The 25,285-nt window shown below is 42.7% G+C and overlaps 1 protein-coding gene across 1 annotated transcript in view; it reads right to left on the bottom strand.

Moving 5' to 3' along the window:
- The window catches only part of LOC111961442 (WD repeat-containing protein 70-like), an 88,022-nt gene that overhangs the window by 11,969 nt on the left and 50,768 nt on the right, over positions 1-25,285 (bottom strand). Inside the window, 5 exon segments of the mRNA XM_023983710.2 lie at positions 4,410-4,489; positions 10,360-10,460; positions 16,278-16,416; positions 16,629-16,713; positions 17,357-17,456. Coding sequence (XP_023839478.1) covers positions 4,410-4,489; positions 10,360-10,460; positions 16,278-16,416; positions 16,629-16,713; positions 17,357-17,456 — 505 coding nt within the window.

The following is a 25,285-nucleotide window of genomic DNA, read 5'->3' on the forward strand; positions in this document are numbered from 1 at the left end:
GAGAGAGTTAAATGTGTATCAAATTATATTTTAAAACCGTTTAGATGTACTTTTTAAATGATTTTGTTTGTCTGGTATGTTTTGCATAATGATTTAATTATTATTGTTATTTAATAAGATGTTTTTATTTTTTCAAGCAATTTAAATATAGAACGGAAGAATTCTATTGTGTAATTTTGTTGTTCTACCATTTATCAACATATTGTTCAATGTTTAAAAACTAACGCCAGTGTATTCAGTGACTTAAGCTAATACACTTTCTTTTGCTGTGGTATTGTTTCGGTATCGAGTATCGTTTTGGTATCGAGTATCAATATTTAACCTGGTATCAGTATGGAAGTCAATTATTGTGTATCGCGACAACACTAGTCAGAAGTGGGTTGTCTAGACTCCATCCTGTTAGGAGCCGATCAGAAGAGACTGCTCTGTACTGTATCTAACCTACAGTCACCCACGTTGAGAACGGTGTCTCCCACCATGAAATATGAACTATGGTGTCTCCTCTATCTCTCTGTGTGTAGGGGAGCTAAGCTGTGTGTGGTGAAGAGCAAGAGAAAGAGAGGCAAGCGGAGACACTGACGCAAGACTACATCATCACACGTAAGTACCTCAACACACACCTGTGCATTATTTAGTATGAGATCTACAACACACCTACCATATACCATCATGATCACTTAATTCTTTCCTAGCTAGTAGCTCCTTGTAGTCATAACTCAAGTTAAACAGTAGCTGTCGATCCTAACACTGTCATATAGGCATTATAGACCCCTCTTTCCCTCAGGTAACTCGTTGTGCAAGGCATACAATTTAGTCCGTTACGAGGTGGACAATTACCAGAGCAATTTGGCTTAAGTGCCTTTCTCAAGGGCACTACAGCGGTAGGAGCTACCTTGAACCAGCTACAACCATCTGGTCACCAGTGACCTGCTCCGTCCATATGTCACGGTGTTCCAGGAAGGACAGCCATCCTAGTCTAAAACGCACTGCACCAGATCACAGAAAGCCCCACATTACTGCATGATGTGGAGTGGGGGGGCTTGTGAAAGCTTGTTAGACGATCGGAATACTATACAACACATACACCATGTTTTCCGTCAGGAAAATGTAGCGCTAGACATTTGACCGTTCTTCTTACTGAATTCCGATGCACACTTTGAAGATGTTGAGAAAAACTGTCCACATGTACTTTTTCTCAGACAACAAGACCAGTAACGATCAGCAAAATCACTAGCCTGTGTCAATCTACTATTCCCCATAGTATAAAAGTTTACCTATTATTTTGGTCAGCTTGTTGAGAAGGAAATAGCCTATCCCGAATGAATAGAACCAGTAGGTTCATTAAAAGCAATGAGGCTGATGCAACATTTAGCTAAAATGTTGATAAACTATTATTTCTTCAGTAGGCTATGCACCAATGTTCGTTCCACACTGCACTGCTAGCGGTTTCATGTGACAGAGATGAAAATATCCGCTAGAAAGAGGGGAGATCTAAAGATGTAAGAACTAGCATGGGTTGCTAATATGGCTAGGATTGTGCCTTCGGCTACTGAACGGTGAAAGAAAGTTGATTTGAAAACCAATAGAACATGAGAGAAATAGGCTACTGGTTTCAATGACATATGGAAGTCTTAATAAACAATAGGCTACTTGTTTCAATGGCATCTGGAAGTCTTTATAAACAATAGGCTACTGGTTTCAATGGCATCTGGAAGTCTTTAAAAACAATTAGGCTACTGGTTTCAATGGCATCTGGGAAGTCTTTATAAAACAATAGGCTACTGGTTTCAATGGCATCTGGAAGTCTTTATAAAACAATAGGCTACTGGTTTCAATGGCATCTGGAAGTCTTTAAAAACAATAGGCTACTGGTTTCAATGGCATCTGGAAGTCTTTATAAAACAATAGGCTACTGGTTTCAATGGCATCTGGAAGTCTTTATAAACAATAGGCTACTGGTTTCAATGGCATCTGGAAGTCTTTATAAAACAATAGGCTACTGGTTTCAATGGTCTGGAAGTCTTTATAAAACAATAGGCTACTGTTTCAATGGCATCTGGAAGTCTTTATAAAACAATAGGCTACTGGTTTCAATGGCATCTGGAAGTCTTTTATAAAACAATAGGCTACTGGTTTCAATGGCATCTGGAAGTCTTTTATAAAACAATAGGCTACTGGTTTCAATGGCGTCTGGAAGTCTTATAAAACAATAGGCTACTGGTTTCAATGGCGTCTGGAAGTCTTTATAAAACAATAGGCTACTGGTTTCAATGGCATCTGGAAGTCTTTATATAAACAATAGGCTACTGGTTTCAATGGCATCTGGAAGTCTTTATAAAACAATAGGCTACTGGTTTCAATGGCGTCTGGAAGTCTTTATAAAACAATAGGCTACTGGTTTCAATGGCGTCTGGAAGTCTTTATTAAAACAATAGGCTACTGGTTTCAATGCATCTGGAAGTCTTTATAAAACAATAGGCTACTGGTTTCAATGGCATCTGGAAGTCTTTATAAAACAATAGGCTACTGGTTTCAATGGGATCTGGAAGTCTTTAATAAAACAATAGGCTACTGGTTTCAATGGCATCTGGAAGTCTTTATAAACAATAGGCACTGGTTTCAATGGCATCTGGAAGTCTTTATAAAACAATAGGCTACTGGTTTCAATGGCATCTGGAAGTCTTTATAAAACAATAGGCTACTGGTTTCAATGGCATCTGGAAGTCTTTATAAAACAATAGGCTACTGGTTTCAATGGCATCTGGAAGTCTTTATAAAACAATAGGCTACTGGTTTCAATGGCATCTGGAAGTCTTTATAAAAACAATAGGCTACTGGTTTCAATGGCATCTGGAAGTCTTTATTAAAACAATAGGCTACTGGTTTCAATGGCATCTGGAAGTCTTTATAAAACAATAGGCTACTGTTTTCAATGGCATCTGGAAGTCTTTATAAAACAATAGGTACTGGTTTCAATGGCATCTGGAAGTCTTTATAAAACAATAGGCTACTGGTTTCAATGGCATCTGGAAGTCTTTATAAAACAATAGGCTACTGGTTTCAATGGCTCTGGAAGTCTTTATAAAACAATAGGCTACTGTTTCAATGGCATCTGGAAGTCTATAAAACAATAGGCTACTGGTTTCAATGGCACTTGGAAGTCTTTATAAAACAATAGGCTACTGGTTTCAATGGCATCTGAGAAGTCTTTATAAAACAAATAGGCTACTGTTTCAATGGCATCTGGAAGTCTTTATAAAACAATAGGCTACTGGTTTCAATGGCATCTGGAAGTCTTTATAAACAATAGGCTACTGGTTCAATGGCATCTGGAGAGTTCTTATAAAACAATAGGCTACTGGTTTTCAAATGGGCATCTGGAAATGTCATTGAAACCAGTAGCCTATTTCTCTCATGTTCTATTGGTTTTCAAATCAACTTTCTTTCACCGTTCAGTAGCCGAAGGCACAATCCTAGCCATATTAGCAACCCATGCTAGTTCTTACATCTTTAGATCTCCCCTCTTTCTAGCGGATATTTTCATCTCTGTCACATGAAACCGCTAGCAGTGCAGTGTGGAACGAACATTGGTGCATAGCCTACTGAAGAAATAATAGTTTATCAACATTTTAAGCTAAATGTTGCATCAGCCTCATTGCTTTTAATGAACCTACTGGTTCTATTCATTCGGGATAGGCTATTTCCTTCTCAACAAGCTGACCAAAATAATAGGTAAACTTTTATACTATGGGGGAATAGTAGATTGACACAGGCTAGTGATTTTGCTGATCGTTACTGGTCTTGTTGTCTGAGAAAAAGTACATGTGGACAGTTTTTCTAACATCTTCAAAGTGTGCATCGGAATTCAGTAAGAAGAACGGTCAAATGTCTAGCGCTACATTTTCCTGACGGAAAACATGGTGTATGTGTGTATAGTATTCCGATCGTCTAACAAGCTTTCACAAGCCCCCCCACTCCACATCATGCAGTAATGTGGGGGCTTTCTGTGATCTGGTGCAGTGCGTTTTAGACTAGGATGGCTGTCCTTCCTGGAACACCGTGACATATGGGACGGAGCAGGTCACTGGTGACCAGATGGTTGTAGCTGGTTCAAGGTAGCTCCTACCGCTGTAGTGCCCTTGAGAAAGGCACTTAAGCCAAATTGCTCTGGTAATTGTCCACCTCGTAAACGGACTAAATTGTATGCCTTGCACAACGAGTTACCCTGAGGGAAAGAGGGTCTATAATGCCTATATGACAGTGTTARGATCGACAGCTACTGTTTAACTTGAGTTATGACTACAAGGAGCTACTAGCTAGGAAAGAATTAAGTGATCATAGATGGTATATGGTAGGTGTGTTGTAGATCTCATACTAAATAATGCACAGGTGTGTGTTGAGGTACTTACGTGTGATGATGTAGTCTTGCGTCAGTGTCTCCGCTTGCCTCTCTTTCCTCTTGCTCTTCACCACACACAGCTTAGCTCCCCTACACACAGAGAGATAGAGGAGACACCATAGTTCATATTTCATGACGTGGGAGACACCGTTCTCAAACGTGGGTGACTGTAGGTTAGATACAGTACAGAGCAGTCTCTTCTGATCGGCTCCTAACAGGATGGAGTCTAGACAACCCACTTCTGACTAGTGTTGTCGCGATACCACAATATTGACTTCCATACTGATACCAGGTTTAATATCATGATACTCGATACCAAAACGATACTCGATACCGAAACAATACCACAGCAAAAAAAGAAAGTGTATTAGCTTAAGTCACTGAATAACCACTGGGCTTTAGTTTTTAAACATTGAACAATATGTTGATAAATGGTAGAACAACAAAATTAACAAATAGAATATCTTCCGTTCTATATTAAATTGCTTGAAAAAATAAAACATCTTATTAAATAACAATAATAATTAAATCATTATGCAAAACCATACCAGACAACAAAATCATTTAAAAAGTACATCTAAACGGTTTTAAAATATAATTTGATACACATTAAGCTGAAGTTGCTCATCTATGGCCTTAATATTGGGTCAAATGACATTCATTATACCCAAATCATTTAATGTATTATATGAATAGTTTGAGCCAAAACGACATAAAACACACACTTTGAAGCTTCTATTTGTTTTTGTTTTTTGTCACCTTTATTTAACCAGGTAGGCCAGTTGAGAACAAGTTCTCATTTACAACTGCGACCTGGCCAAGATAAAGCAAAGCAGTGCAACAAAAACAACACAGAGTTACACATAAACAAACGTACAGTAGAAACAAATATATGTACAGTGTGTGCAAATGTAGAAGATTAGGGAGGTAGGCAACAAATAGGCCATAGAGGCGAAATAATTAAAATGTATCATTAACACTGGAGTGATAGATGTGCAGATGATGATGTGCAAGTAGAGATACTGGGGTGCAAAAGAGCAAGAGGTTAATTAACAATATGGGGATGAGGTAGTTGGGTGTACTATTTACAGATTGGCTGTGTACAGGTACAGTGATCGGTAAGCTGCTCTGACAGCTGATGCTTAAAGTTAGAGAGGGAGATATAAGATAAGCTTCAGTGATTTTTGCAAATCGTTCCAGTCACTGGCAGCAGAGAACTGGAAGGAAAGGTGGCCAAAGGAAGTGTTGGCTTTGGGGATGACCAGTGAAATATACCTGCTGGAGCGTGTGCTACGGGTGGGTGTTGCTATGGTGACCAGTGAGCTGAGATAAGGCGGAGCTTTACCTAGCAAAGACTTATAGATGACCTGGAGCCAGTGGGTTTGGCGACGAATATGTAGTGAGGGCCAGCCAACGAGAGCATACAGGTTGCAGTGGTGGGTAGTATATGGGGCTTTGGTGACAACACGGCTGGCCCTGTGATAGACTACATCCAGTTTGCTGAGGGTGTTACGAGGGTATGTTTTGCATCATGAGTGAAGGAGGCTTTGTTGTGAAATAGGAAGGCGATTCTAGATTTATTTTTGGATTGGAGATGCTTAATGTGAGTCTGGAAGGAGAGTTTACAGTCTAACCAGACACCTAGGTGTTTGTAGTTGTCCACATATTCTAAGTCAGAACCGTCCAGTGATGCTAGTTGGGCGGGAGGTGTGGGCAGCAATCGGTTGAAGAGCATGCACTTAGTTTTACTAGCATTTTAAGCAGTTGAAGACTACGGAAGGCGTATTGTATGGCATTGAAGCTCGTTTGGAGGTTTGTTAGCACAGTGTCCAAAGGGCCAGTTTTATAGAGAATGGTGTCGTCTGCATAGAGGTGGATCAGAGAATCACCAGCAGCAGAGCGATGTCATACAGAGAAAAGAGTCAGCCCAAGAATTGAACCCTGTGGCACCCCTATAGAGACTGCCGATTTGACACACTGAACTCTATCTGAGAAGTAGTTGGTGAACCAGGTGAGGCAGTCATTTGAGAAGCCAAGGCGATTGAGTCTGTTTGTTAACTTGGCTTTCAAAGATTTTCGAAAGCGGGCGGGATGGATATAGGTCTATACAGTTTGGGTCTAGAGTGTCTCCTCTTTTGAAGAGGGGGATGACCACGGCAGCTTTCCAATCTTTGGGGATCTCAGACGTACGAAAGAAGGTTGATAGGCTAGTAATAGGGGTTGCAACAACATTTTTTTTTATTTTTTTGAAGAGAGAGTCCAGATTGTCTAGCCCGCTGATTTGTAGGGATCCAGATTTTGCAGCTCTTTCAGAACATCAGCTGTCTAGATTTGGGTAAGGAGAGGGGGGGGGGGGGCTTTGGCAAGTTGCTGCAGGGGGTGCTGAGGTGTTGGCCGGGATAGGGGTATCCAGGCCTCTACGGGCCTTTTGCAATAAAAACTACCATAGAAATACAATGAATATTGCACAGCATACGATTCCCAGAGTACATTTTAACTCCCAGGATGCAATGCTCCACCCAGGGCTGCTGTTGGGCTAGTGGCTACTGCTAGCAAGCCCACAAGCCCAGACAAACAAAGTACTCTAAATATACTGCTGTCATAAGTTGAGTGCATTTCACATTACCTTTGGGTTGTCATATTATAATGCTCACATGAATGTCATGCTGAATATATGTACGTGTCATTGTCACTCAAAAATAATTTTAATTTACAGTGCCTTTAGAAGGTATTCATACCTCTTGATTTATTCCACATTTTGTTGTGTTACAGCCTGAATTCAAAACATATTAAATATACACTACCGTTCAAAAGTTTGGGGTCACTTAGWAATGTCCTTGTTTTCCATGAAAACATACATGAAATGCGTTGCAAAATGAATASGAAATATAGTCAAGACGTTGACAAGGTTATAAATAATGATTTTTAATTGAAATAATAATTGTGTCCTTCAAACTTTGCCTTCGTCAAAGAATCCTCCATTTGCAGCAATTACAGCCTTGCAGACCTTTGGCATTCTAGTTGTCAATTTGTTGAGATAATCTGAAGAGATKTCACCCCATGCTTCCTGAAGCAMCTCCCACAARTTGGATTGGCTTGATGTGCACTTCTTACGTACCTATACGGTCAAGCTGCTCCCACAACAGCTCAATAGGGTTGAGATCTGGTGACTGTGCTGGCCACTCCATTATAGACAGAATACCAGCTGACTGCTTCTTCCCTAAATAGTTACCGGTAATGCATAGTTTGGAGCTGTGCTTTGGGTCATTGTCCTGCTGTAGGAGGAAATTGGCTCCAACCGTCCACAGGGTATGGCATGGCGTTGCAAAATGGAGTGATAGCCTTCCTTCTTCAAGATCCCTTTTACCCTGTACAAATCTCCCACTTTACCCCCACCAAAGCACCCCCAGACCATCACAGATGGCGTCAAGAACTCCCCCAGCATCTTTTCTGCGTCTCACGAAAGTTCTTCTTTGTGATCCCAACACCTCAAACTTAGATTTGTCTGTCCATAACACTTTTTTCCAATCTTCCTCTGTCCAGTGTCTGTGTTCTTTTCCCCATCTTTATCTTTAATTGTTATTGTCCAGTCTGAGATATGGGTTTTTCTTTGCAACTCTGCCTTGATGGCCAGCATGTTTCAGTTTTCGGCTGCGCTAACATAATTGCAAAAAGGATTTCTAATGATCAATTAGCCTTTTAAGATGATAAACTTGGATTAGCTAACACAACGTGCCATTGGAACACAGGAGTGATGGTTGCTGATAATGGGCCTCTTTACGCCTATGTAGATATTCCATTAAAAATCTGCCGTTTCCAGCTWCAATAGTCATTTACAACATTAACAACGTCTACACGGTATTTCTGATCAATTTGATGTTATTTTAATGGACTTTTAAAAATATTTTCTTTCAAATACAAGGACATTTCTAAGTGACCCCAAACTTTTGAATGGTAGTGTATGTTTTTTCTCACCCATCTACACACAATATCCCATMATTTTTTKGAAATGTTTGCAAATGTATTGAAAATGAAATACAGAAATAACTAATTTGCATAAGTATTCACACACTTGAGTCAATATGTTGTAGAAGCACCTTTGGCAGCGATTACAGCTGTGACTATTTCTGGGTAAGTCTCTAAGAGCTTGGATTGTGCAACATTCGCCCATTATACTTTTCAAAATTCTTCAAGCTCTGTAAAATTGGTTGTTGATCATTGTTAGACAACCATTTTCAGGTCTTGCCATAGATTTTCAAGTAGATTTAAGTCAAAAATGTAACTCGGCCACACAGGAACATTCACTGTCTTCTTGGTAAGCAACTCCAGTGTAGATTGGGCCTTTTAGGTTACTGTCCTGCTGAAAGGTGAATTAATCACCCAGTGTCTGGTGGAAGGCAGACAACCAGATTTTCCTATAGGATTTTACCTGTGCTTAGCTCCATTCCATTTCTTTTTTATCCTGAWAAACTCCCAATTCATTAACGATTACAAGCATACCCATAACATGATGCAGCCACCACTATGTTTGAAATATGGAGAATGGTACTCAGTAATGTGTTGTATTGGATTTACCCCAAACATAACACTTTGTATTCAGGACAAAAAGTTAATTGCTTTTCCATTTTTTTTGCAGTATTCCGTTAGTGCCTTGGTGCAAACAGGATGCATGTTTTTGAATATATTTATTCTGTACAGGCTTCTTTCTTGTGACTGTCAATTAGGTTAGTATTGTGGAGTAACTACAATGTTGTTGATCCATCCTCAGTTTTCTCCTATCACAGCCATTAAACAAACTATTTTAAAGTCACCATTGGCCTCAGGGTGAAATCAAAGGGATATACAATGTCTGCGTTTTTTTACCCATCTATCAATAGGTGCTCTTCTTTGCGAGGCATTGGAAAACCTCCCTGGTCTTTGTGGTTGAATCTGTGTTTGAAATTCACTGCTCGACTAAGGGACCTTAAAGATAATTGTATGTGTGGGGTACAGAGATGAGGTAAAAATCATGTTAAACACTATTATTTCATGCAACTTATTATTTGACTTGTTAAGCACATTTTCACTCCTGAACTTATTTAGGCTTGCTATAAGAAAGGGATTGAATACTTATTTACAAAAAATAATAATAATAATCAAAAAAAAGATTTTTTTTTACATTATGGGGTATTGTGTGTGGGCCAGTGGGAAAAAAACTATTAATCCATTTTAAATTCAGGCTGTAAAACAACACAATGTGGAAAAAGTCAAGGGGTTTGAAAAACATTCCGATGGCCCTGTAGATACTAGTAGAATAACGTTACAATGCAAATGTCATGTGTGAATATATATATATTTTTTAAGTAGTTTTGGAACTAAAACTCCCTTSCACTGCACGGCCTTGTAACACTTTTTGCATAGTTGTTTGGGTGGGCTGGCCCTCATCTGCTCTGCAAGGAAAGTATTCCCATATTTCGCTTCAGGAGCCATTTTTGTCAACAAGCTGCGGGCATGGAGGTATGTTTTCGTTCGAAGAAGCCATGCTGTCGGCATTTTCTCTCCCCTCGCTTGCTTCCCAAAAGTGGCTCTCGCTGTGTCAGCTGCATGCACAAGCGCAAGTAGCCTGGCTAGCTTACTACTGCCCCCTTGAGAAGACTCAGACAAATTACTAGACCGACTCAATCCTTTCAATCCGTACATGACGTGAGACTTCACATATGACAGAACTACCGAAAGTAACAAAAATTCTAGCGCCGACCCGTTTGTCATGTTCTAGTATCAAAAAAGTACCGACGTTTCAGTATACCGTGCAACACTACTTCAGACCTATTATCAAATATACACACTATCATTTCTCAATGGGAGTTTGTACAGTGAAGTCAGAAAAAGACTGATGATGTACAGGACAGCTAAAAACTCGTCATGAAAAACAACTTCCGTCCACAGCTACCATAAAGGTAAGCATTCTCAGCGCAGCGTACCTGTGACTCTTGACAGGGTCGTAGTAGACCTTAGCCAGTCCGTTTCCAGTCCCCACCATAATCTGATTCAGCTTGGGATGCCAGAGACACCGCACCACACCCTGAAAACGACACAAAGAGAAACAGAGACAGGGGATGAGCTTTTCAGAAACATGGTGAACATTCGATTGTAACATGAGATTAAAATGATTCTTATTGATAACTGCTGGAGCGGACACAGGCAGGTTTTTAACTGTCGGAGTGGTCTCTGCATTAGCTGACTATATTTGGTCGTCAGGACGCGGCCTGGATCCTTCAGTCTGTGTATGACAGATGGCTCGCTGCCAAGGGCAAATGTGACCACGCTCATCCAGAGTGTGTGTGTGTGTGGTGTTTGTGTGTACGCAAAAGTATTTAGCAGTGATGAAGCACCTACGAGTGCATGTGTGTAGAGACTTCCAGTCGATAGGTTGAAATTCTGAGAGTTGCAAAGCAGATGTGTGGCAGCTAACACAGTAGCGGCTGGACAGTAGTAGCTGGACGTCGGGATGTTTCTGAATGTAGAGCAGAATCCTCAGGCTTTTTGAGCTCTCTTCGTCCCTCTCTCGAAGACCCTCTTTGTAACAAAGGGGCCAAAACAGAGGGCTGGAAGAGGATGCATTGCTCTCACGCATAGGGATGGCACAATTAGCGAAAACCGCCATGAAAATAAAATATCCTTCATAACAGTAAAATGTCAAGTGTTTCATGAGCTGAAATAAAAAGATCCCAGAAATGTTTCATACGCACAAAAAGCTGATTTCTCTCAAACTTTCTGCACAAATGTGTTTACATCCCTGTTAGTGAGCATTTCTCCTTTGCCAAGATAATCCTTCCACTTGCATATCATTATACAGGTGCACCTTGTGCTGGGGGACAATAAAAGGCCACTTTAAAATGTGCAGTTTTGTCACACAACACAATGCCACAGATGTCTCAGGTTTTGAGGGCGTGTGCAATTGGCATGCTGACTGCAGTAATGTCCATCAGTGGTATTGCAAGATAACTGAATGTTAATTTCTCTGCCATAAGCCGCCTCCAACGTTGTTTTAGAGAATTTGGCAGTACATCCAACCGGCCTCACAATCGCAGACCACATGTAACCACGCCAGCCCAGGACCACCACATCCGGCTTCTTCACCTGCGGGATCATCTGAGACCAGTCATCTGGACAACTGAAGAAACTGTGTGTTTGCACATCAACCAAAGAAYTTCTGCACAAACAGAAACCGTCTCAGGGAAGCTCATCTGTATGCTCGTTGTCCTCCCCAGGGTCCTAACCTGACTGCAGTTCGGCGTCGTAACCGACTTTAGTGGGAAAATGCTCACCTTCGATGGCCACTGGCATGCTAGAGAAGTGTGCTCTCCACGGATGAATGTATGGCGTCGTGTAGGCGAGCGGTTTACTGATTCCAACGCTGTGAACAGAGCGCCCCATGGTGGCGGTGGGGTTATGGTATGGGCAGGCATAAGCTACGGACAACGAACACAACTGCATTTTTCGATGGCAATTTGAATGCACAGAGATACCGTTGACATCCTGATCAACTCTATGCGAAGGAGAGGTCGCGCTGCATGAGGAAAATGGTGGTCACACCAGATACTGACTGGTTTTCTGATCCAAGCCCCTACCTTTTTTTTAAGGTATCTGTGACCAACAGATGCATATCTGTATCCCCAGTCGTGAAATCAATAGATTAGGGCCTAATGAATATATTTCAATTGACTGATTTCCTTATATGAACTGCAACTCAGTAAAATCTTTGAAATTGTTGCATGTTGCGTTTATATTTGTGTTCAATGTACATAGACCGTGGTCATTTGTCTGGCCAATTACCGTCATCCAAAATCCCATGACCGTCAGAGCCCTACTCCCTCACACTGAGGTGCAATTTCCTYTATGCATGACTGTGTGTGTGACAAAGAGGGAGGAATAATGATGATTTCTTAGTTCACAAAGGATAGCGTTTTGTATTAAAATAAATAATGAAAAGGGTTTATGAATGATGCTGGGCAGTGGGCAGTATTACAAGCAGAGACCATGGCTGGAGTATTAGTGTGGATGTGGAAATCAGTGGCCCAGTGGGGGATGGGACAGGATGGGGGCGGTTAGGACTAGGGGTGGTGCTGTGGGGAGGGTCTGTGACAGGTTGAAAGCTGCTTAACGCCCAGCTGTTCAGCTTCCCACCGGGCTCCAGTTGGTAAGGGGACCAACACACAGCAACCAAAACACACACATACTATTAGGAACTCACATATTCCCACAATACCTAGGCATTACACATCATGCACTTACATAAACACAGTCAGCCAAACAGCCCCTCCCCACAACATCCCAGATCSTCAAAGACTTGCCTAGCAGACCCATGAGGCACCTCCAGCAGCTCTGTGGTGACGGGTGAGTGAGTGTAGTGGACATGTCAGGGTTAATCTGCCCCACTGACCATGTGGTGAAGTAATTGATGATTTAGAAGATCTAGAAAATGCTCCCAATCAGAACTTTAAAGAAATGTGAAATGTGTAAACATGCTGCACAAACGTATCTGGACAGAACTGTGTCAGTGTCAGTGTGTGTGTGTGTGTATAGTGTAATGAACCAAAGCGCCCTTTGTAGAGATGCTTCAATGACAATCAATGGGCAGTGTGTAAAACAGCCTATCACGGTCGCTATGGTACCGGAGCACATCAATCACAACACATGCATAGCATTGTGAGAGAGGAATTCCGTTCCACTCCAGTGGAGCTCAATCACAGCTCAAAGACTTGACCCAGCAGAATCCCAACACAGGCAAGAACCAAGTAGAACCGAGCCTAGCAGAGCTCAGCCCAACACAGGCAAGATCAGCAGAACCAAGACCAGCAGAACAAGTCCGATCCAACCCAACTGACTCAGCCCAGCCAGGTATGGCCCAGCCCAAGTCAGCAGAGCTATGCAGTAGCCTCGCTGAGCAGTAGAGGGTTCCAATGTGGATATTCAGAGCCGTGTGTTTACAGTGTGGGGAATACAGTTTACACTCCTACTCCACACAAGGTTGTAAGGACACATTCATACAAAGCCTAACTATCACCCCCCTTTTTCCCATGCCACAGCTGACTATTTACCACAGCAGACAGAAAACTAGCGTTGGTGCCATTAAATGGGAAAATCTCAATGAAAGTGTCCGAGTTTGCCTCAGCACCCCATAACTGAAATCAGAATGACCACCAGATATGCCCTTGTGGAGGAGCAACGTACTGAGCCACAAAGAGGAGAACCACCATGGCCCTTGTTCCACCTTCCACCCTCCTCACACTAAAGATGAAAGCCTCTGTGTCAAAGAGCAGGAGAGGGAGAGGCAGGCTACTGTTCGAGAGCCATCAAGCGTGAGAAGTGAAGTGTAGCGAGTGCAGACATCAACGCACAGATGTGACACACTATGAGAATGTGAGGCTGGGACAACGCCTCACCGACACACAACACCCAGCCACCAGAAATAAATACCCATTACACCCACTGGGTCTTTGCCATTTCTCCCCAGAGGAATCTACCGTAGGGTTCCCGGGACTGCTACATCCACCAGTACTCTCACTGATAGGCATTTCTCAGAGGTATTTCCCACTGTATCTCAGCTGGAGTGAGTCTGTGAGTCCTCACCTGCTTCATGCCCGTTGTGATCGACAGAGATAAGCTTAGAGTGGCTGGAGTATTTACCTAACCCAGGCTAAAAACTCCTCCACGCCATAGCACAGCTTATGCCCCGGGTCCAGGGGTTATGTAGACTGTTTAGTCGGAGATGATTGGTAGCCCTGCCTTTCACTCGACCGCCTGGTACACCGCTTCATAAAGACAGCACTTAAATTCTTAACCCATCTCAGAGCGGGGACGGCTGGTGTAAACACAGTAAACAGCTCATTGGTCAGGTCACCCGAGTGCACGTCGCCCCAGAAATAACTACATCTGCTGCAAAGACAAACGTTTAACACCTCAGAGCTCTGCTTATCTGATTTGGAATGGGGAAGGTACTAAATATACATGGGTACATGCACTTAAGAGTTGTCTCTCGCTCTCTCTCTCTGTAGGCTGTGCCAGGCCGGCTGTCAAACATACATGGAGAAGAGACGGCAGCCGGCTGGCAGGTAGGACGCGGCCGCTGTAAACCCCCAGAGGATAGGAGAACCTGGCTGTCAAGCCTGGACCAGAGGCATACTGAGTTAGTCTCTGTCAGACCTCACTGTTTTGACTACACATACACTCTGATAAATCCACTGGAGAGGGCCGGGGTGGGGGGAGAGAGAGAGAGCAAGAAGAGATGGAAAGGGATTGGTAGAAAAGGGGAGAATGGAAAAAGAGCTGCGCTGCGCATACTGTACCACATGACACAGAGAGAACATTCTTTCAACCTGGGGCTGGCGGTGTGGTTTCAATTCTGCACAGACAGATCTCTCTCTCTCACAGCAGCCTTCTGATCTGAATCCCCATCTACCCTGGTGAAGGGAGCTATTCTGATCAGCTAATGCTAGACAGACGCTGCAGCGGAGTGTCGGTGAGAAGAGCGTCTGGAGCGGCTGTATCTCCAGAAGATCACTTTTACACCTACGTGCCCTTTGCCTTGGCAACAAGTAGCATGTACAGTAGGTTCCCTACATGCTAGATTGTAGAGTRCATTACTTCACATGTACATTAATATGTGTATGTGAATGGACTATACAATGTTTTGCTAGTTAGACCAGTTACTTCTCTACTGAATCAATTGGAAAAGCATCTTCTGCCAACACTTGACGGGGATGATTGGCAGAGAGTAGGGTTACATTACGCCTCTCTTTCCTGGCTTGGCTAGGCCCCAAACCGTGTTCCTGACTCTTTTCTCCTGGCTTGGATGGGTTGAGCTGGGTTTTCCAGTTGTCCCTGCACTGAAAGATGATCGTGCTACTGGCAAACCACAGAGTTGGGGGAAACATCAGTATTCTGTTCTCATTCAGAGATAGCACAGGTGGCCATGTTTAGACCCACAGCCATAACTCAAGTCAGATGGTTGAAGAGAAAAGGCTAACACTATTGAAATGTAGCAAGGATACATGTAGGCTAATTCTGATGTTCAGACACACACGCATGGCTTGAATTAAATGACGTGATACAAAGGTGATACAAAGCTTAAGGTCACTTGTTCCATGAATTGTTCATAATGAAATCTACATCTCATATCAACAGGAACACATATTGGAGGGGCTGTGTGGGCCTCTATAATAACACACATTTTCTACCCGCAGGACTGTTAAAACAGAACTTGGCCATCAAAAAACCCTCACTGCTACTGACACAAGGCAACAGAACCAGTAGACACCAGGCCTGAGTGATTAAGTTTGGCGTTCAGCAGTATCTACAGTATCAGAACTTACTAATAGAGTTCAGCAGTATCTACAGTATCAGAACTTACTAATAGAGTTCAGCAGTGTGCAGTATTCCCCAGGATAACCCTCCTATCCTGCCTGTACAGTCACAGTAGTGGTTGTAAAGTAGCTCTAATCCCTGCTGGGGATAATTAATCTTGGGTTAAATGGGAAATTATCTTAAACCCCTTAATCTGAACAGACACGATTTATTTCCTGCCCAAATGAGAGCTTAGACTGATGTAGGAGAGTTTTAATATGGAACACAAGGACAAACCCCAAATCCTGAGAGGAAATTACATTTTAGGGACTTTCTAGGGAAGTCTGCAATGTACATAAATGAATGTTGCCCCTTCAACCAATTATTACTGTTTGATTTTTAATGTACATGTTTTTATTATAATGTCTGTGAACCAACACAATTAAATGAAACCTGAGAATACGATGTAGTCATTCTGGTCAGTTATTATTACTGTTGAAGTCAGAGTTAAAGAATGTTAAAGAATTAAAGTCACAGTTAAAGAATTTCTCACCGCGTTGGTGACATCTATCTCATAAACCTTCTGGAAGGAGGCTCTGTCAAAGAACACCAGCTTCCCGTTGCCCTCGTCCTTCTTCACCGACGTCCCCGTCACCAGCAGCTTGTCATCAGGGCTGAAACAGCAGTCTGTCCTGTTCGGGACACAGCCACACATCACACTTCAGCCAGCTGATACTAGACAAGCACGTTTAAAAAAAAAAAAGTCCTTCATTTGTTCTCAGGAACTGTACCCTGCACATGTAGGTAGTACCAACCAGTTATATTAAAGTCATCACAGGAAATCCCATAAAGACTGTTCAAATCACCAATGATTAATCAAGGGAATAATGACAGGAGTACTCACATGGAGAAGAAGGCGGAAAGCCCTGTAGCCACATTCAGAGGCTTCTTGAAGTTACGGATGTCCCAGGTCTTTAGAGTGTCATCACCTGGCAGAGAAAATGGAAGTTATTCAAGAGGTATTGTACTTATCTCACGGTGCCCTGATGTACAACTCTCTCCTGTGTTACGTACCATAGGCCACAGCCTGGTCAGTCATGTACAGTAAAAGACAGTTTGTTCTTAACTCAACAGTGACCTTCTGGGAAACTATAATGGTTAAGGAACACTGGCACCCTGATGAGAGAGTCAACACAGGCATGATCTAAGGCTGAGGCATCGCGGGCCAAGCATACAGCCCACTCAGAGGGACGTATGGCTAGAACAGAACACACGCTAAGACGGAGGAAACCCCTCTGCTTCTGTGTATGGAAGATCTGCATGTGTGCTGCACAGCTTCGCTGATGGTGACAGACTGGCTGTCTTTATTTGCACTTTGGGGAAGAGATGAGCTCTTTCCCCGCTGAAGCAACAGACTTGTGGATGCGTGTTCAGACATTACATCTCCCCTGAAAGCACGGGGTCAGGGCTGGGGCAGAGGGACTCGCTCCAATGTATACACACACAGGTACAGAGCTACAGTACAGTGTTGTTGAACGCACAGTCAGGCAACGCTGACGTTCATGTTATACTGGTGATGTACTGTAGTAAGGAGGAATCAGGTAAGTAGTGAGGCAGGCTGATAGATCCCACCTCCTCGAGAGGCCAGTGTTGTCCCGTCGTAGGAGAAGGTGAGACAGGAGGTGTCTGTTCCTGGGGCGTGGGCCTGGCGACAGTGGAACTTGGTGTGGACCTGAGGGTGAAGAGGATAGAGGTCAAAAGGTATGACAAGTAAAGGTGACCCAACATTCACATAGACATCGTCTCAGATTGAACATCGTCTCAGTGACGGAAGTGCTGTAGCAAATGCATGTTCCCTAGACTGTCAATCACCTTTGGTGAACTTCTAAACGTTCTTCTAGAAGTTTTCTGTCACCAGCGGATGTTGAACTCTTACCACTCCAGTAACATAAAGACTTATTCATGCTCCATCTCTTCAAGACAACATACGTTTTCAATTTGCTCCTAAAACACCATACCCTCAAAACCACCATGTTGTACGATACGCTCAGACCTTTGCAGACGGTACAGACACGGTATGTGATTTTAGACTCTGGGGGTTTACCTTGGCAAGCTGAGCTGCCTGACTACTAGTCTTTTATTTTTCTCGATTTAAATCCGAAACACATAATCATAACTCAAGCCGTATGTCCCACACCACAATACATAGCAGATAAACCACTTTGTCCTAACCCTTTTAAGGCATTTAGGTTGGAAAGCTTACAAGACTTTACATGTGACTGGGATCATTCATAGTGACGTCAATAACACTGTAAACATCATGTGTCAGGGGCGTCATAAATTTGCACAGACATATCAATACGAAAACGAAAACATGGTTGACATTGCAGCATGTGACGTGATCAACACGTGCCACTCGCACCATGGAAGCCACATGAGCCCAGAGTCAAATCTATTGAGGGCTCTCAAACGGCCTGACAGTGCTAATGCTGGCTAAAACGCCCTCACAGGTTAAAAACGCCAATACAACAGAATTTCACTTTAAAGAGTAGTGCTTTTATAGATCATCTATTGAAAAGCTGTCTATGAGTCTCAGGGGGGCTATGGTAAAGTGGTGTTGACATGTAGTACATTAAAGATACAGATTATTTAGATAAAAGCCAATCAGACTGACAAGTGGCCATGTGAAGTCAAGTTCATCCACCAACATTCATCTCAGCTCCCTAACCATGTCCACGCTGAAGCAGACAGCAGCAATCCAAAACAGCCTCCCATCCAACGTGGTTCCTGTGTGCTCCACTGCATCAGCTCCTGTTGCGGCAGAGGCGCTGTGTGTCAAAGTCCACAGGKCTACACTATTGGCATTGCCCCAATGTGCCTTCAGCATGGAATGGCAAGGAGAGTTATAGCTTTTTCTCCACAGCACTAAACCAAAGCCACTCAGACCGATGAGAAACAACACGGAGGAGGAACACATTTGCACAACCCAGCACACACAGAGTTGAAAAAAACCTGTAGATTACCAGAATAGAATGATATATTATAAACTGGGTGGTTGGAGCCCTGAATGTTGGTTTATCAGATTGTGTAACATGGGTATGACAAAATAGTACTTTGTACTGTTCTAATAACGTTGGTAACCAGTTTATAATAGCATTAAGGCACCTCTGGGGTTTGTGGTATATGGTCAATATACCACGGCTAAGGGCTGTATCCAGGCACTCCTTAGTTGTGGTATATTGGCCATATACCACACCTCCTCGAGCCTTATTGCTTAATTAATGTATATCATAGCGAATCTCGGCTTTACCTGTGCTGAGTACAACCAGATAACCCACATAAATCACAACCAGACAGCTTTCAGCACTGACGTAAAGGACTTCCCAGCACTCAAACATACACAACCTGGATTTATGTACGTAAACCTTCAACTCTAAACGATAACCAAATACATCAAATGGTAAATTAAATATAGCAACAAAGGAATTTCAGTCAGAGAGCGAGAGAAGGAATTTGAAATGGAGGGATGGTGGGATAAAGTAGAGGGGAAAGATAAGAGAGYGAGAGAAGGAAAGAGCAATATTGCCAGAAAAGGAGACAGAGGAATGAAACAGGTGGTGCTGTATTGACGAGAGAGGGAACAGGGTCATAAGCACCATAGTAAGTGGAGGGAAGTTATTAAGCTGGGAAAGAAATATAACGCTGCTGTATACATTTACTTCAGATAACACACACATCATCCACTCACTGCGTTTTATCACTCAACGTCTCTCTCCGTCTATTCCAGTGCCTCTCTACCATTTGGCCTCAACTACTTATTTTCTTTTATCTCTCAATTATCTCATATTCTCTGGGGCAAATGGTTTTTGAAGAGTGATTGCTAAAAGCTTCACTTGCATATGTTTGTTTTTTCATGTTCAAAAGTTTAGAATGTTAAATGAACAACAGGGGACAAATCTCAACACAGAGAGAGGACTGACCAGGACAACATCTGGAAGCCCAGCACTCTTTTTAAACTACAAATAATTCATTTTGCATACCACAAAAAGTACATTCGCTTTTCAAGCTGTAATGAATGKGAAAACCAAGCACTAAGTTCATATTTTGGGTCAAATGATCTCATTTACGAGATCCTAAATATTCTTGCAAATTAAGAAGTCCCTACTTTCGCTAAACAGAGCAATGTGACCCCTGGTTGAGCTTTGGGAACTGGGGTCGTTATTCTCCCAGCCCAAAACACAGACATGAGGTAAGCCTTGTTACAGGGAGATTTGATTACTGTTGACATGACATATTCATCCCTTTTCCTGCACCGCTCTCCTMAGTAGAGGAATGGGAAAGGTGAGGGGAGAGACAGAGAGAGGGGGGTAGCGACATAGTTACAGCTTCAACCAGGAAAGGGTCTTCTGAGAACTGGGAACCCTGCTGAGATACAGCAGAGCACCAAATTCTTCTCATTTCACTCCTCAGGCTGGAGAAAGAACCTTCCTAATAGTGATCTAGAATTATTATTATTTTACCTTTATTTAACTCGGCGAGTCAGTTAAGAAMAAATTCTTATTTTCAATGACGGCCTAGGAACAGAATCACACTGACTTATACAGTGGGGAGAACAAGTATTTGATACACTGCCGATTTTGCAGGTTTTCCTACTTACAAAGCATGTAGAGGTCTGTAATTTTTATCATAGGTACACTTCAACTGTGAGAGACGGAATCTAAAACAAAAATCCAGAAAATCACGTTGTATGATTTTTAAGTAAATCATTTGCATTTTATTGGCATGACAAGTATTTGATCACCTACCAACCAGTAAGAATTCAGTCTCACAGACCTGTTAGTTTTTCTTTAAGAAGCCCTCCTGTTCTCGCACTCATTTACTGTATAACTGCAACTGTTTGAACTCCGTTACCTGTATAAAAGACACCTGTCCACACACTCAATCAAACAGATTCCAACTCTCCACACATGGCCAAGACCAGAGAGCTGTGTAAGGACATTCAGGATAAAATTGTAGACCTGCACAAGGCTGGGATGGGCTACAGACAATAGGCAAGCAGCTTGGGGAGAAGGCAACAACTGCTTTGGCGCAATTATTAGAAAATGGAAGAAGTTCAAGATGACGTAGTCAATCACCCTCGGTCTGGGGCTCTATGCAAGATCTCACCTCGTGGGCGCATCAATTGTCATGAGGAAGGTGAGGGATCAGCCCAGGACTCACGGCAGGACCTGGTCAATGACCTGAAGAAGCTGGGACCACAGTCTCCAAAAAAACCATTAGTAACACACTACGCCGTCATGGATTAAATCCTGCAGCGCACGCAAGGTCCCCTGCTCAAGCCAGCGCATGTCCAGGCCCGTCTGAAGTTTGGCCAATGACCATCCTGGATGATCCAGAGGAGGAATGGGAGAAGTCATGTGGTCTGGATGAGACAAAATAGAGCTTTTTGTCTAAACTCCACTCGCCGTGTTTGGAAGAAGACAGGAGGTTTAGTAACAACCCCAAGAACACCATCCCAAACGTGAAGCATGGAGGTGGAACAACTCATTCTTTGGGGAGTTTTCTGCAAAGGGGACAGGACGACTGCACCGTATTGAGGATGGATGGATGGGGCCATGTATCGCGAGATCTTGGCCACAACCTCCTTCCCTCAGTAAGAGCATGAAAGATCGTCGTAGCTGGGTCTTCCCAGCATGACAACAACCGAAACACACAGCCAGGCAACTAAGGAGTGGGCTCCGTAAGAAGCATCTCAAGGTCCTGGAGTGGCTAGCAGTCTCGCAGATCTGAACCCAATAGAAAATCTTAGGAGGGAGCTGAAAGTCCGTATTGCCCAGCGACAGCCCCGAAACCTGAAGGATCTGGAGAAGGTCTGTATGGAGGAGTGGGCCAAATCCCTGCTGCAGTGTGTTGCAAACCTTGGTCAAGAACTACAGGAAACATTGATCTCTGTAATTGCAAACAAAGGTTTCCTGTACCAAATATTAAGTTTCTGCTTTTCTGATGTATCAAATACTTATGTATGCAATTAAATGCAAATTAATTACTTAAAAATCATCAATGTGATTTTCTGGATTTTTGTTTTAGATTCTGTCTCTCACAGTTGAAGTGTACCTATGATCAAAATTACAGACCTCTACATGCTTTGTAAGTAGGAAAACCTGCAAAATCGGCAGTGTATCAAATACTTGTTCTCCCACTGTAGTATCCCACCTAAGGCATGGGAAGTTATTCAACCGTCATTTGTACCAATCAAATCACACAATGCATTTGTGTTATTACAATCCAATGCTATATACTGTGTATTTGCCGACTACATCTTACAGGTTTTAATATGTGTTCATTTCCTGATGTTGGTTTGCTTCCCGTGTTAAGCCCTAGCTTCCTGTTCTGCACCAGGTTGAAACTCGACTCTACGTTTGAAGCCTGTCTCAGACGTCTCGCTCCCTTCCTCAGTATTGGAGCAATAGGTGGCCCCCTCTATGAATCCCTGTCCACACACACACACACACACACACACACACAACACACACACACCACACACACCACACACAACACCAACACACCACACACACACACACACACAACACACACACACAACACACACACCACACAACACACACACACACACACACACACACACACACACACACCACACACACACGAATGAAAAACAGATTGGGCTCAGAGCCTACAACTAGAGGGTCGACCGATTAATCGGCATGGCTGATTAATTAGGGCCGATTTCAAGTTTTCATAACAATCGTACTCGGCATTTTTTTGACGCGATTACATTGCACATCCACGAGAAGACTGCGTGGCAGGTTCACCACCTGTTACGCGAGTGCAGCAATGAGCCAAGGTAAGTTGCTAGCTAGCATTAAACTTATCTTATAAAAACAATCAATCTTCACAAAATCACTAGTTAACTAGACATAGTTGATGATAATACTAATTTAACTAGTTTGTCCTGCGTTGCAAATAATCAATGCGGTGCCTGTTAATTTATCCATCGAATCACAGCCTACTCGCCAATGGGTGATGATTTAACAAGCGCATTCGCGAAAAAAAGCACCGTCAGTTACACCAAGTACCTAACCATAAACAATCAATGCCTTTCTTAAAATCAATACAAGTATATATATTTTTTTAAACCTGCATATTTAGTTAAAAGAAAATTCATGTTAGCAGGTAATATTAACTAATTGTGTCACTTCTCTTGCGTTCAGTGCAAGCAGAGTCAGGGTATATGCAGCAGTTTTGAGCTGCCTGGCTCGTTGCGAACTGTGTGAAGACCAATTTCTTCCTAACAAAGACACGTAATTAATTTGCCAGAATTTACATTATTATGACATAACATTGAAGGTTGTGCAATGTAACAGCAATATTTAGACTTAGGGATGCCACCCGTTAGATAAAATACGGAACGGTTCCGTATTTCACTGCAAAGAATAAACGTTTTGTTTTCGAAATTTAGTTTCTGGATTTGACCATATTAATGACCTAAGGCATCCCATAAATACAACAGATATTCCGTGTGTTTATTATATTATAATTAAGTCTATGATTTGATATTTGATAGAGCAGTCTGACTGAGCGGTGGTAGGCAGCAGCAGCTCGTAAGCTTCATTCAAACAGCATCTTCCTGCGTTTGCCAGCTACTCTTCGCAATGCTTGAAGCACAGGGCTGTTTTTACTTCAAGCCCTATCAACTCCCACGAATTAGGCTGGCAATACTATAGTGCCTATAAGAACATCCATAGTCAAAGGTATATGTAATACAAATGGTATAGAGAGAAATAGTCCTATAATTCCTATAATAACTACAACCTAAAACTTCTTACCTGGATATTGAAGACTCATGTTAAAAGGAACACCAGCTTTCATATGTTCTATGTTTTTGAGCAAGAACTTAAACGTTTAGCTTTCTTACATGGCACATATTGCTTTTCTTTCTTGTCCAAAACTGTGTTTTTGCATTATTTAACCAAATTGAACATGTTTCCTAAATTGATTTTATTTATGTACTATATTAAGTAAAATAAAAGTGTTCATTCAGTATTGTTGTAAATGTCATTATTACAAATATATATATTAAAAATCGACCATTAATCGGCATCAGCTTTTTTTGGTCCTCCAATAATCGTATCGGCGTTGAAAAATCATAAATCGGTCGACCTCTACCTACAACGCTGATCCCTGGGACATTCCAGAGATTTCACACATTTTCATCAAGGGTTGGGGGTGTTGTGGTGTATAACCAGGCTCAGAGTCAGGCCACAGGAGATGGGTAGTTTCATCCTTGGAAGGGACTGATAAAGATCTACCACAAGCACAACTGTTCCTGACCATGTTATCCGAGTAAGTTATAATCAATATTACAACCGCCACACCCACACACCACAATCACACACTAATACACACACCAGAGCCACCTTGTGAGCACCTCTGTCTAGTCAGCCTTACGATCAGGCTCTGAACTCTTGCTGGTTGTGAGGTTCAAGCTGCCCAACTCCACCCTGAACAGCTGCTTTGATCCTTCATGGAAATCAACAAGTGCTACTCTCTCTCTCTGTGTGTGTGTGTTTTAGGAAAGAGTGTCAGTGTGTGTTTTCTGAGCCAATCTCTCCTCTACCTTCATCTCTCCATCTCCCACAAAACATTTCTCTAAGTCATAAAGCCTTAGCCAAAATGCAGGGAATAAAATCTCTTCACTTTAGGATGTAGAAACAGGTTAAGATCCATATTGGAGGCTGTCAGTGGCATGTCTGCCACAAGGCAAATCTCCCAGTTCCTGATTGGCTGGCTGCTAGTCTACCAGTCCCAGCTGTGATGGATGCTGTGGTATTGTGGTATTGTGTCTGTAGGAGCAGGAATGCATTCAGCCAGCCAGACAGGCCCAGCTGTGATGGATGCTGTGGTATTGTGGTATTGTGTCTGTAGGAGGCAGGATGCATTCAGCCAGCCAGACAGGCCCAGCTGTGATGGATGCTGTGGTATTGTGGTATTGTGTCTGTAGGAGGCAGGATGCATTCAGCCAGCCAGACAGGCCCAGCTGTGATNGCAGGATGCATTCAGCCAGCCAGACAGGCCCAGCTGTGATAGATGCTGTGGTATTGTGGTATTGTGTCTGTAGGAGGCAGGATGCATTCAGCCAGACAGGCCCAGCTGTGGCAGTTTGTTCACACTCCAAAGGGTTCCCTGAAGACAGGCTCGTAAAGCACGCTGAGTAGCTGCTCCAGCTTTCTGTCACGGCCTGGGCTTCTCCTTGAAACATTTTCATTGGGCCTGTGTTTTTAGACCTCTGCAGGCAGTTCCTAGCCAATGTCCCTGGCCCTATCTTTTATGGCCCCGGGATTTACTGGTTTACAGTGACACTGTGCAGAGTCACATTGCTGCTGCGTTGAGGTCCCCATTAGACCGGTGACTGCAAATGATGTGTTGGCCAGCTCTGGTCCATTTACCCAGGCAGGTATACAGTGTGTGATTAGAATAAAAACAAGACGGAGGTTTATCACCTAATGTGACTTCATGCCGTCACAATGCATATGAACAGTATGG

This window comes from Salvelinus sp. IW2-2015, linkage group LG4q.1:29 (assembly GCF_002910315.2).
Source record: "Salvelinus sp. IW2-2015 linkage group LG4q.1:29, ASM291031v2, whole genome shotgun sequence".
NCBI classification, from domain to species: Eukaryota; Metazoa; Chordata; class Actinopteri; order Salmoniformes; family Salmonidae; genus Salvelinus; species Salvelinus sp. IW2-2015.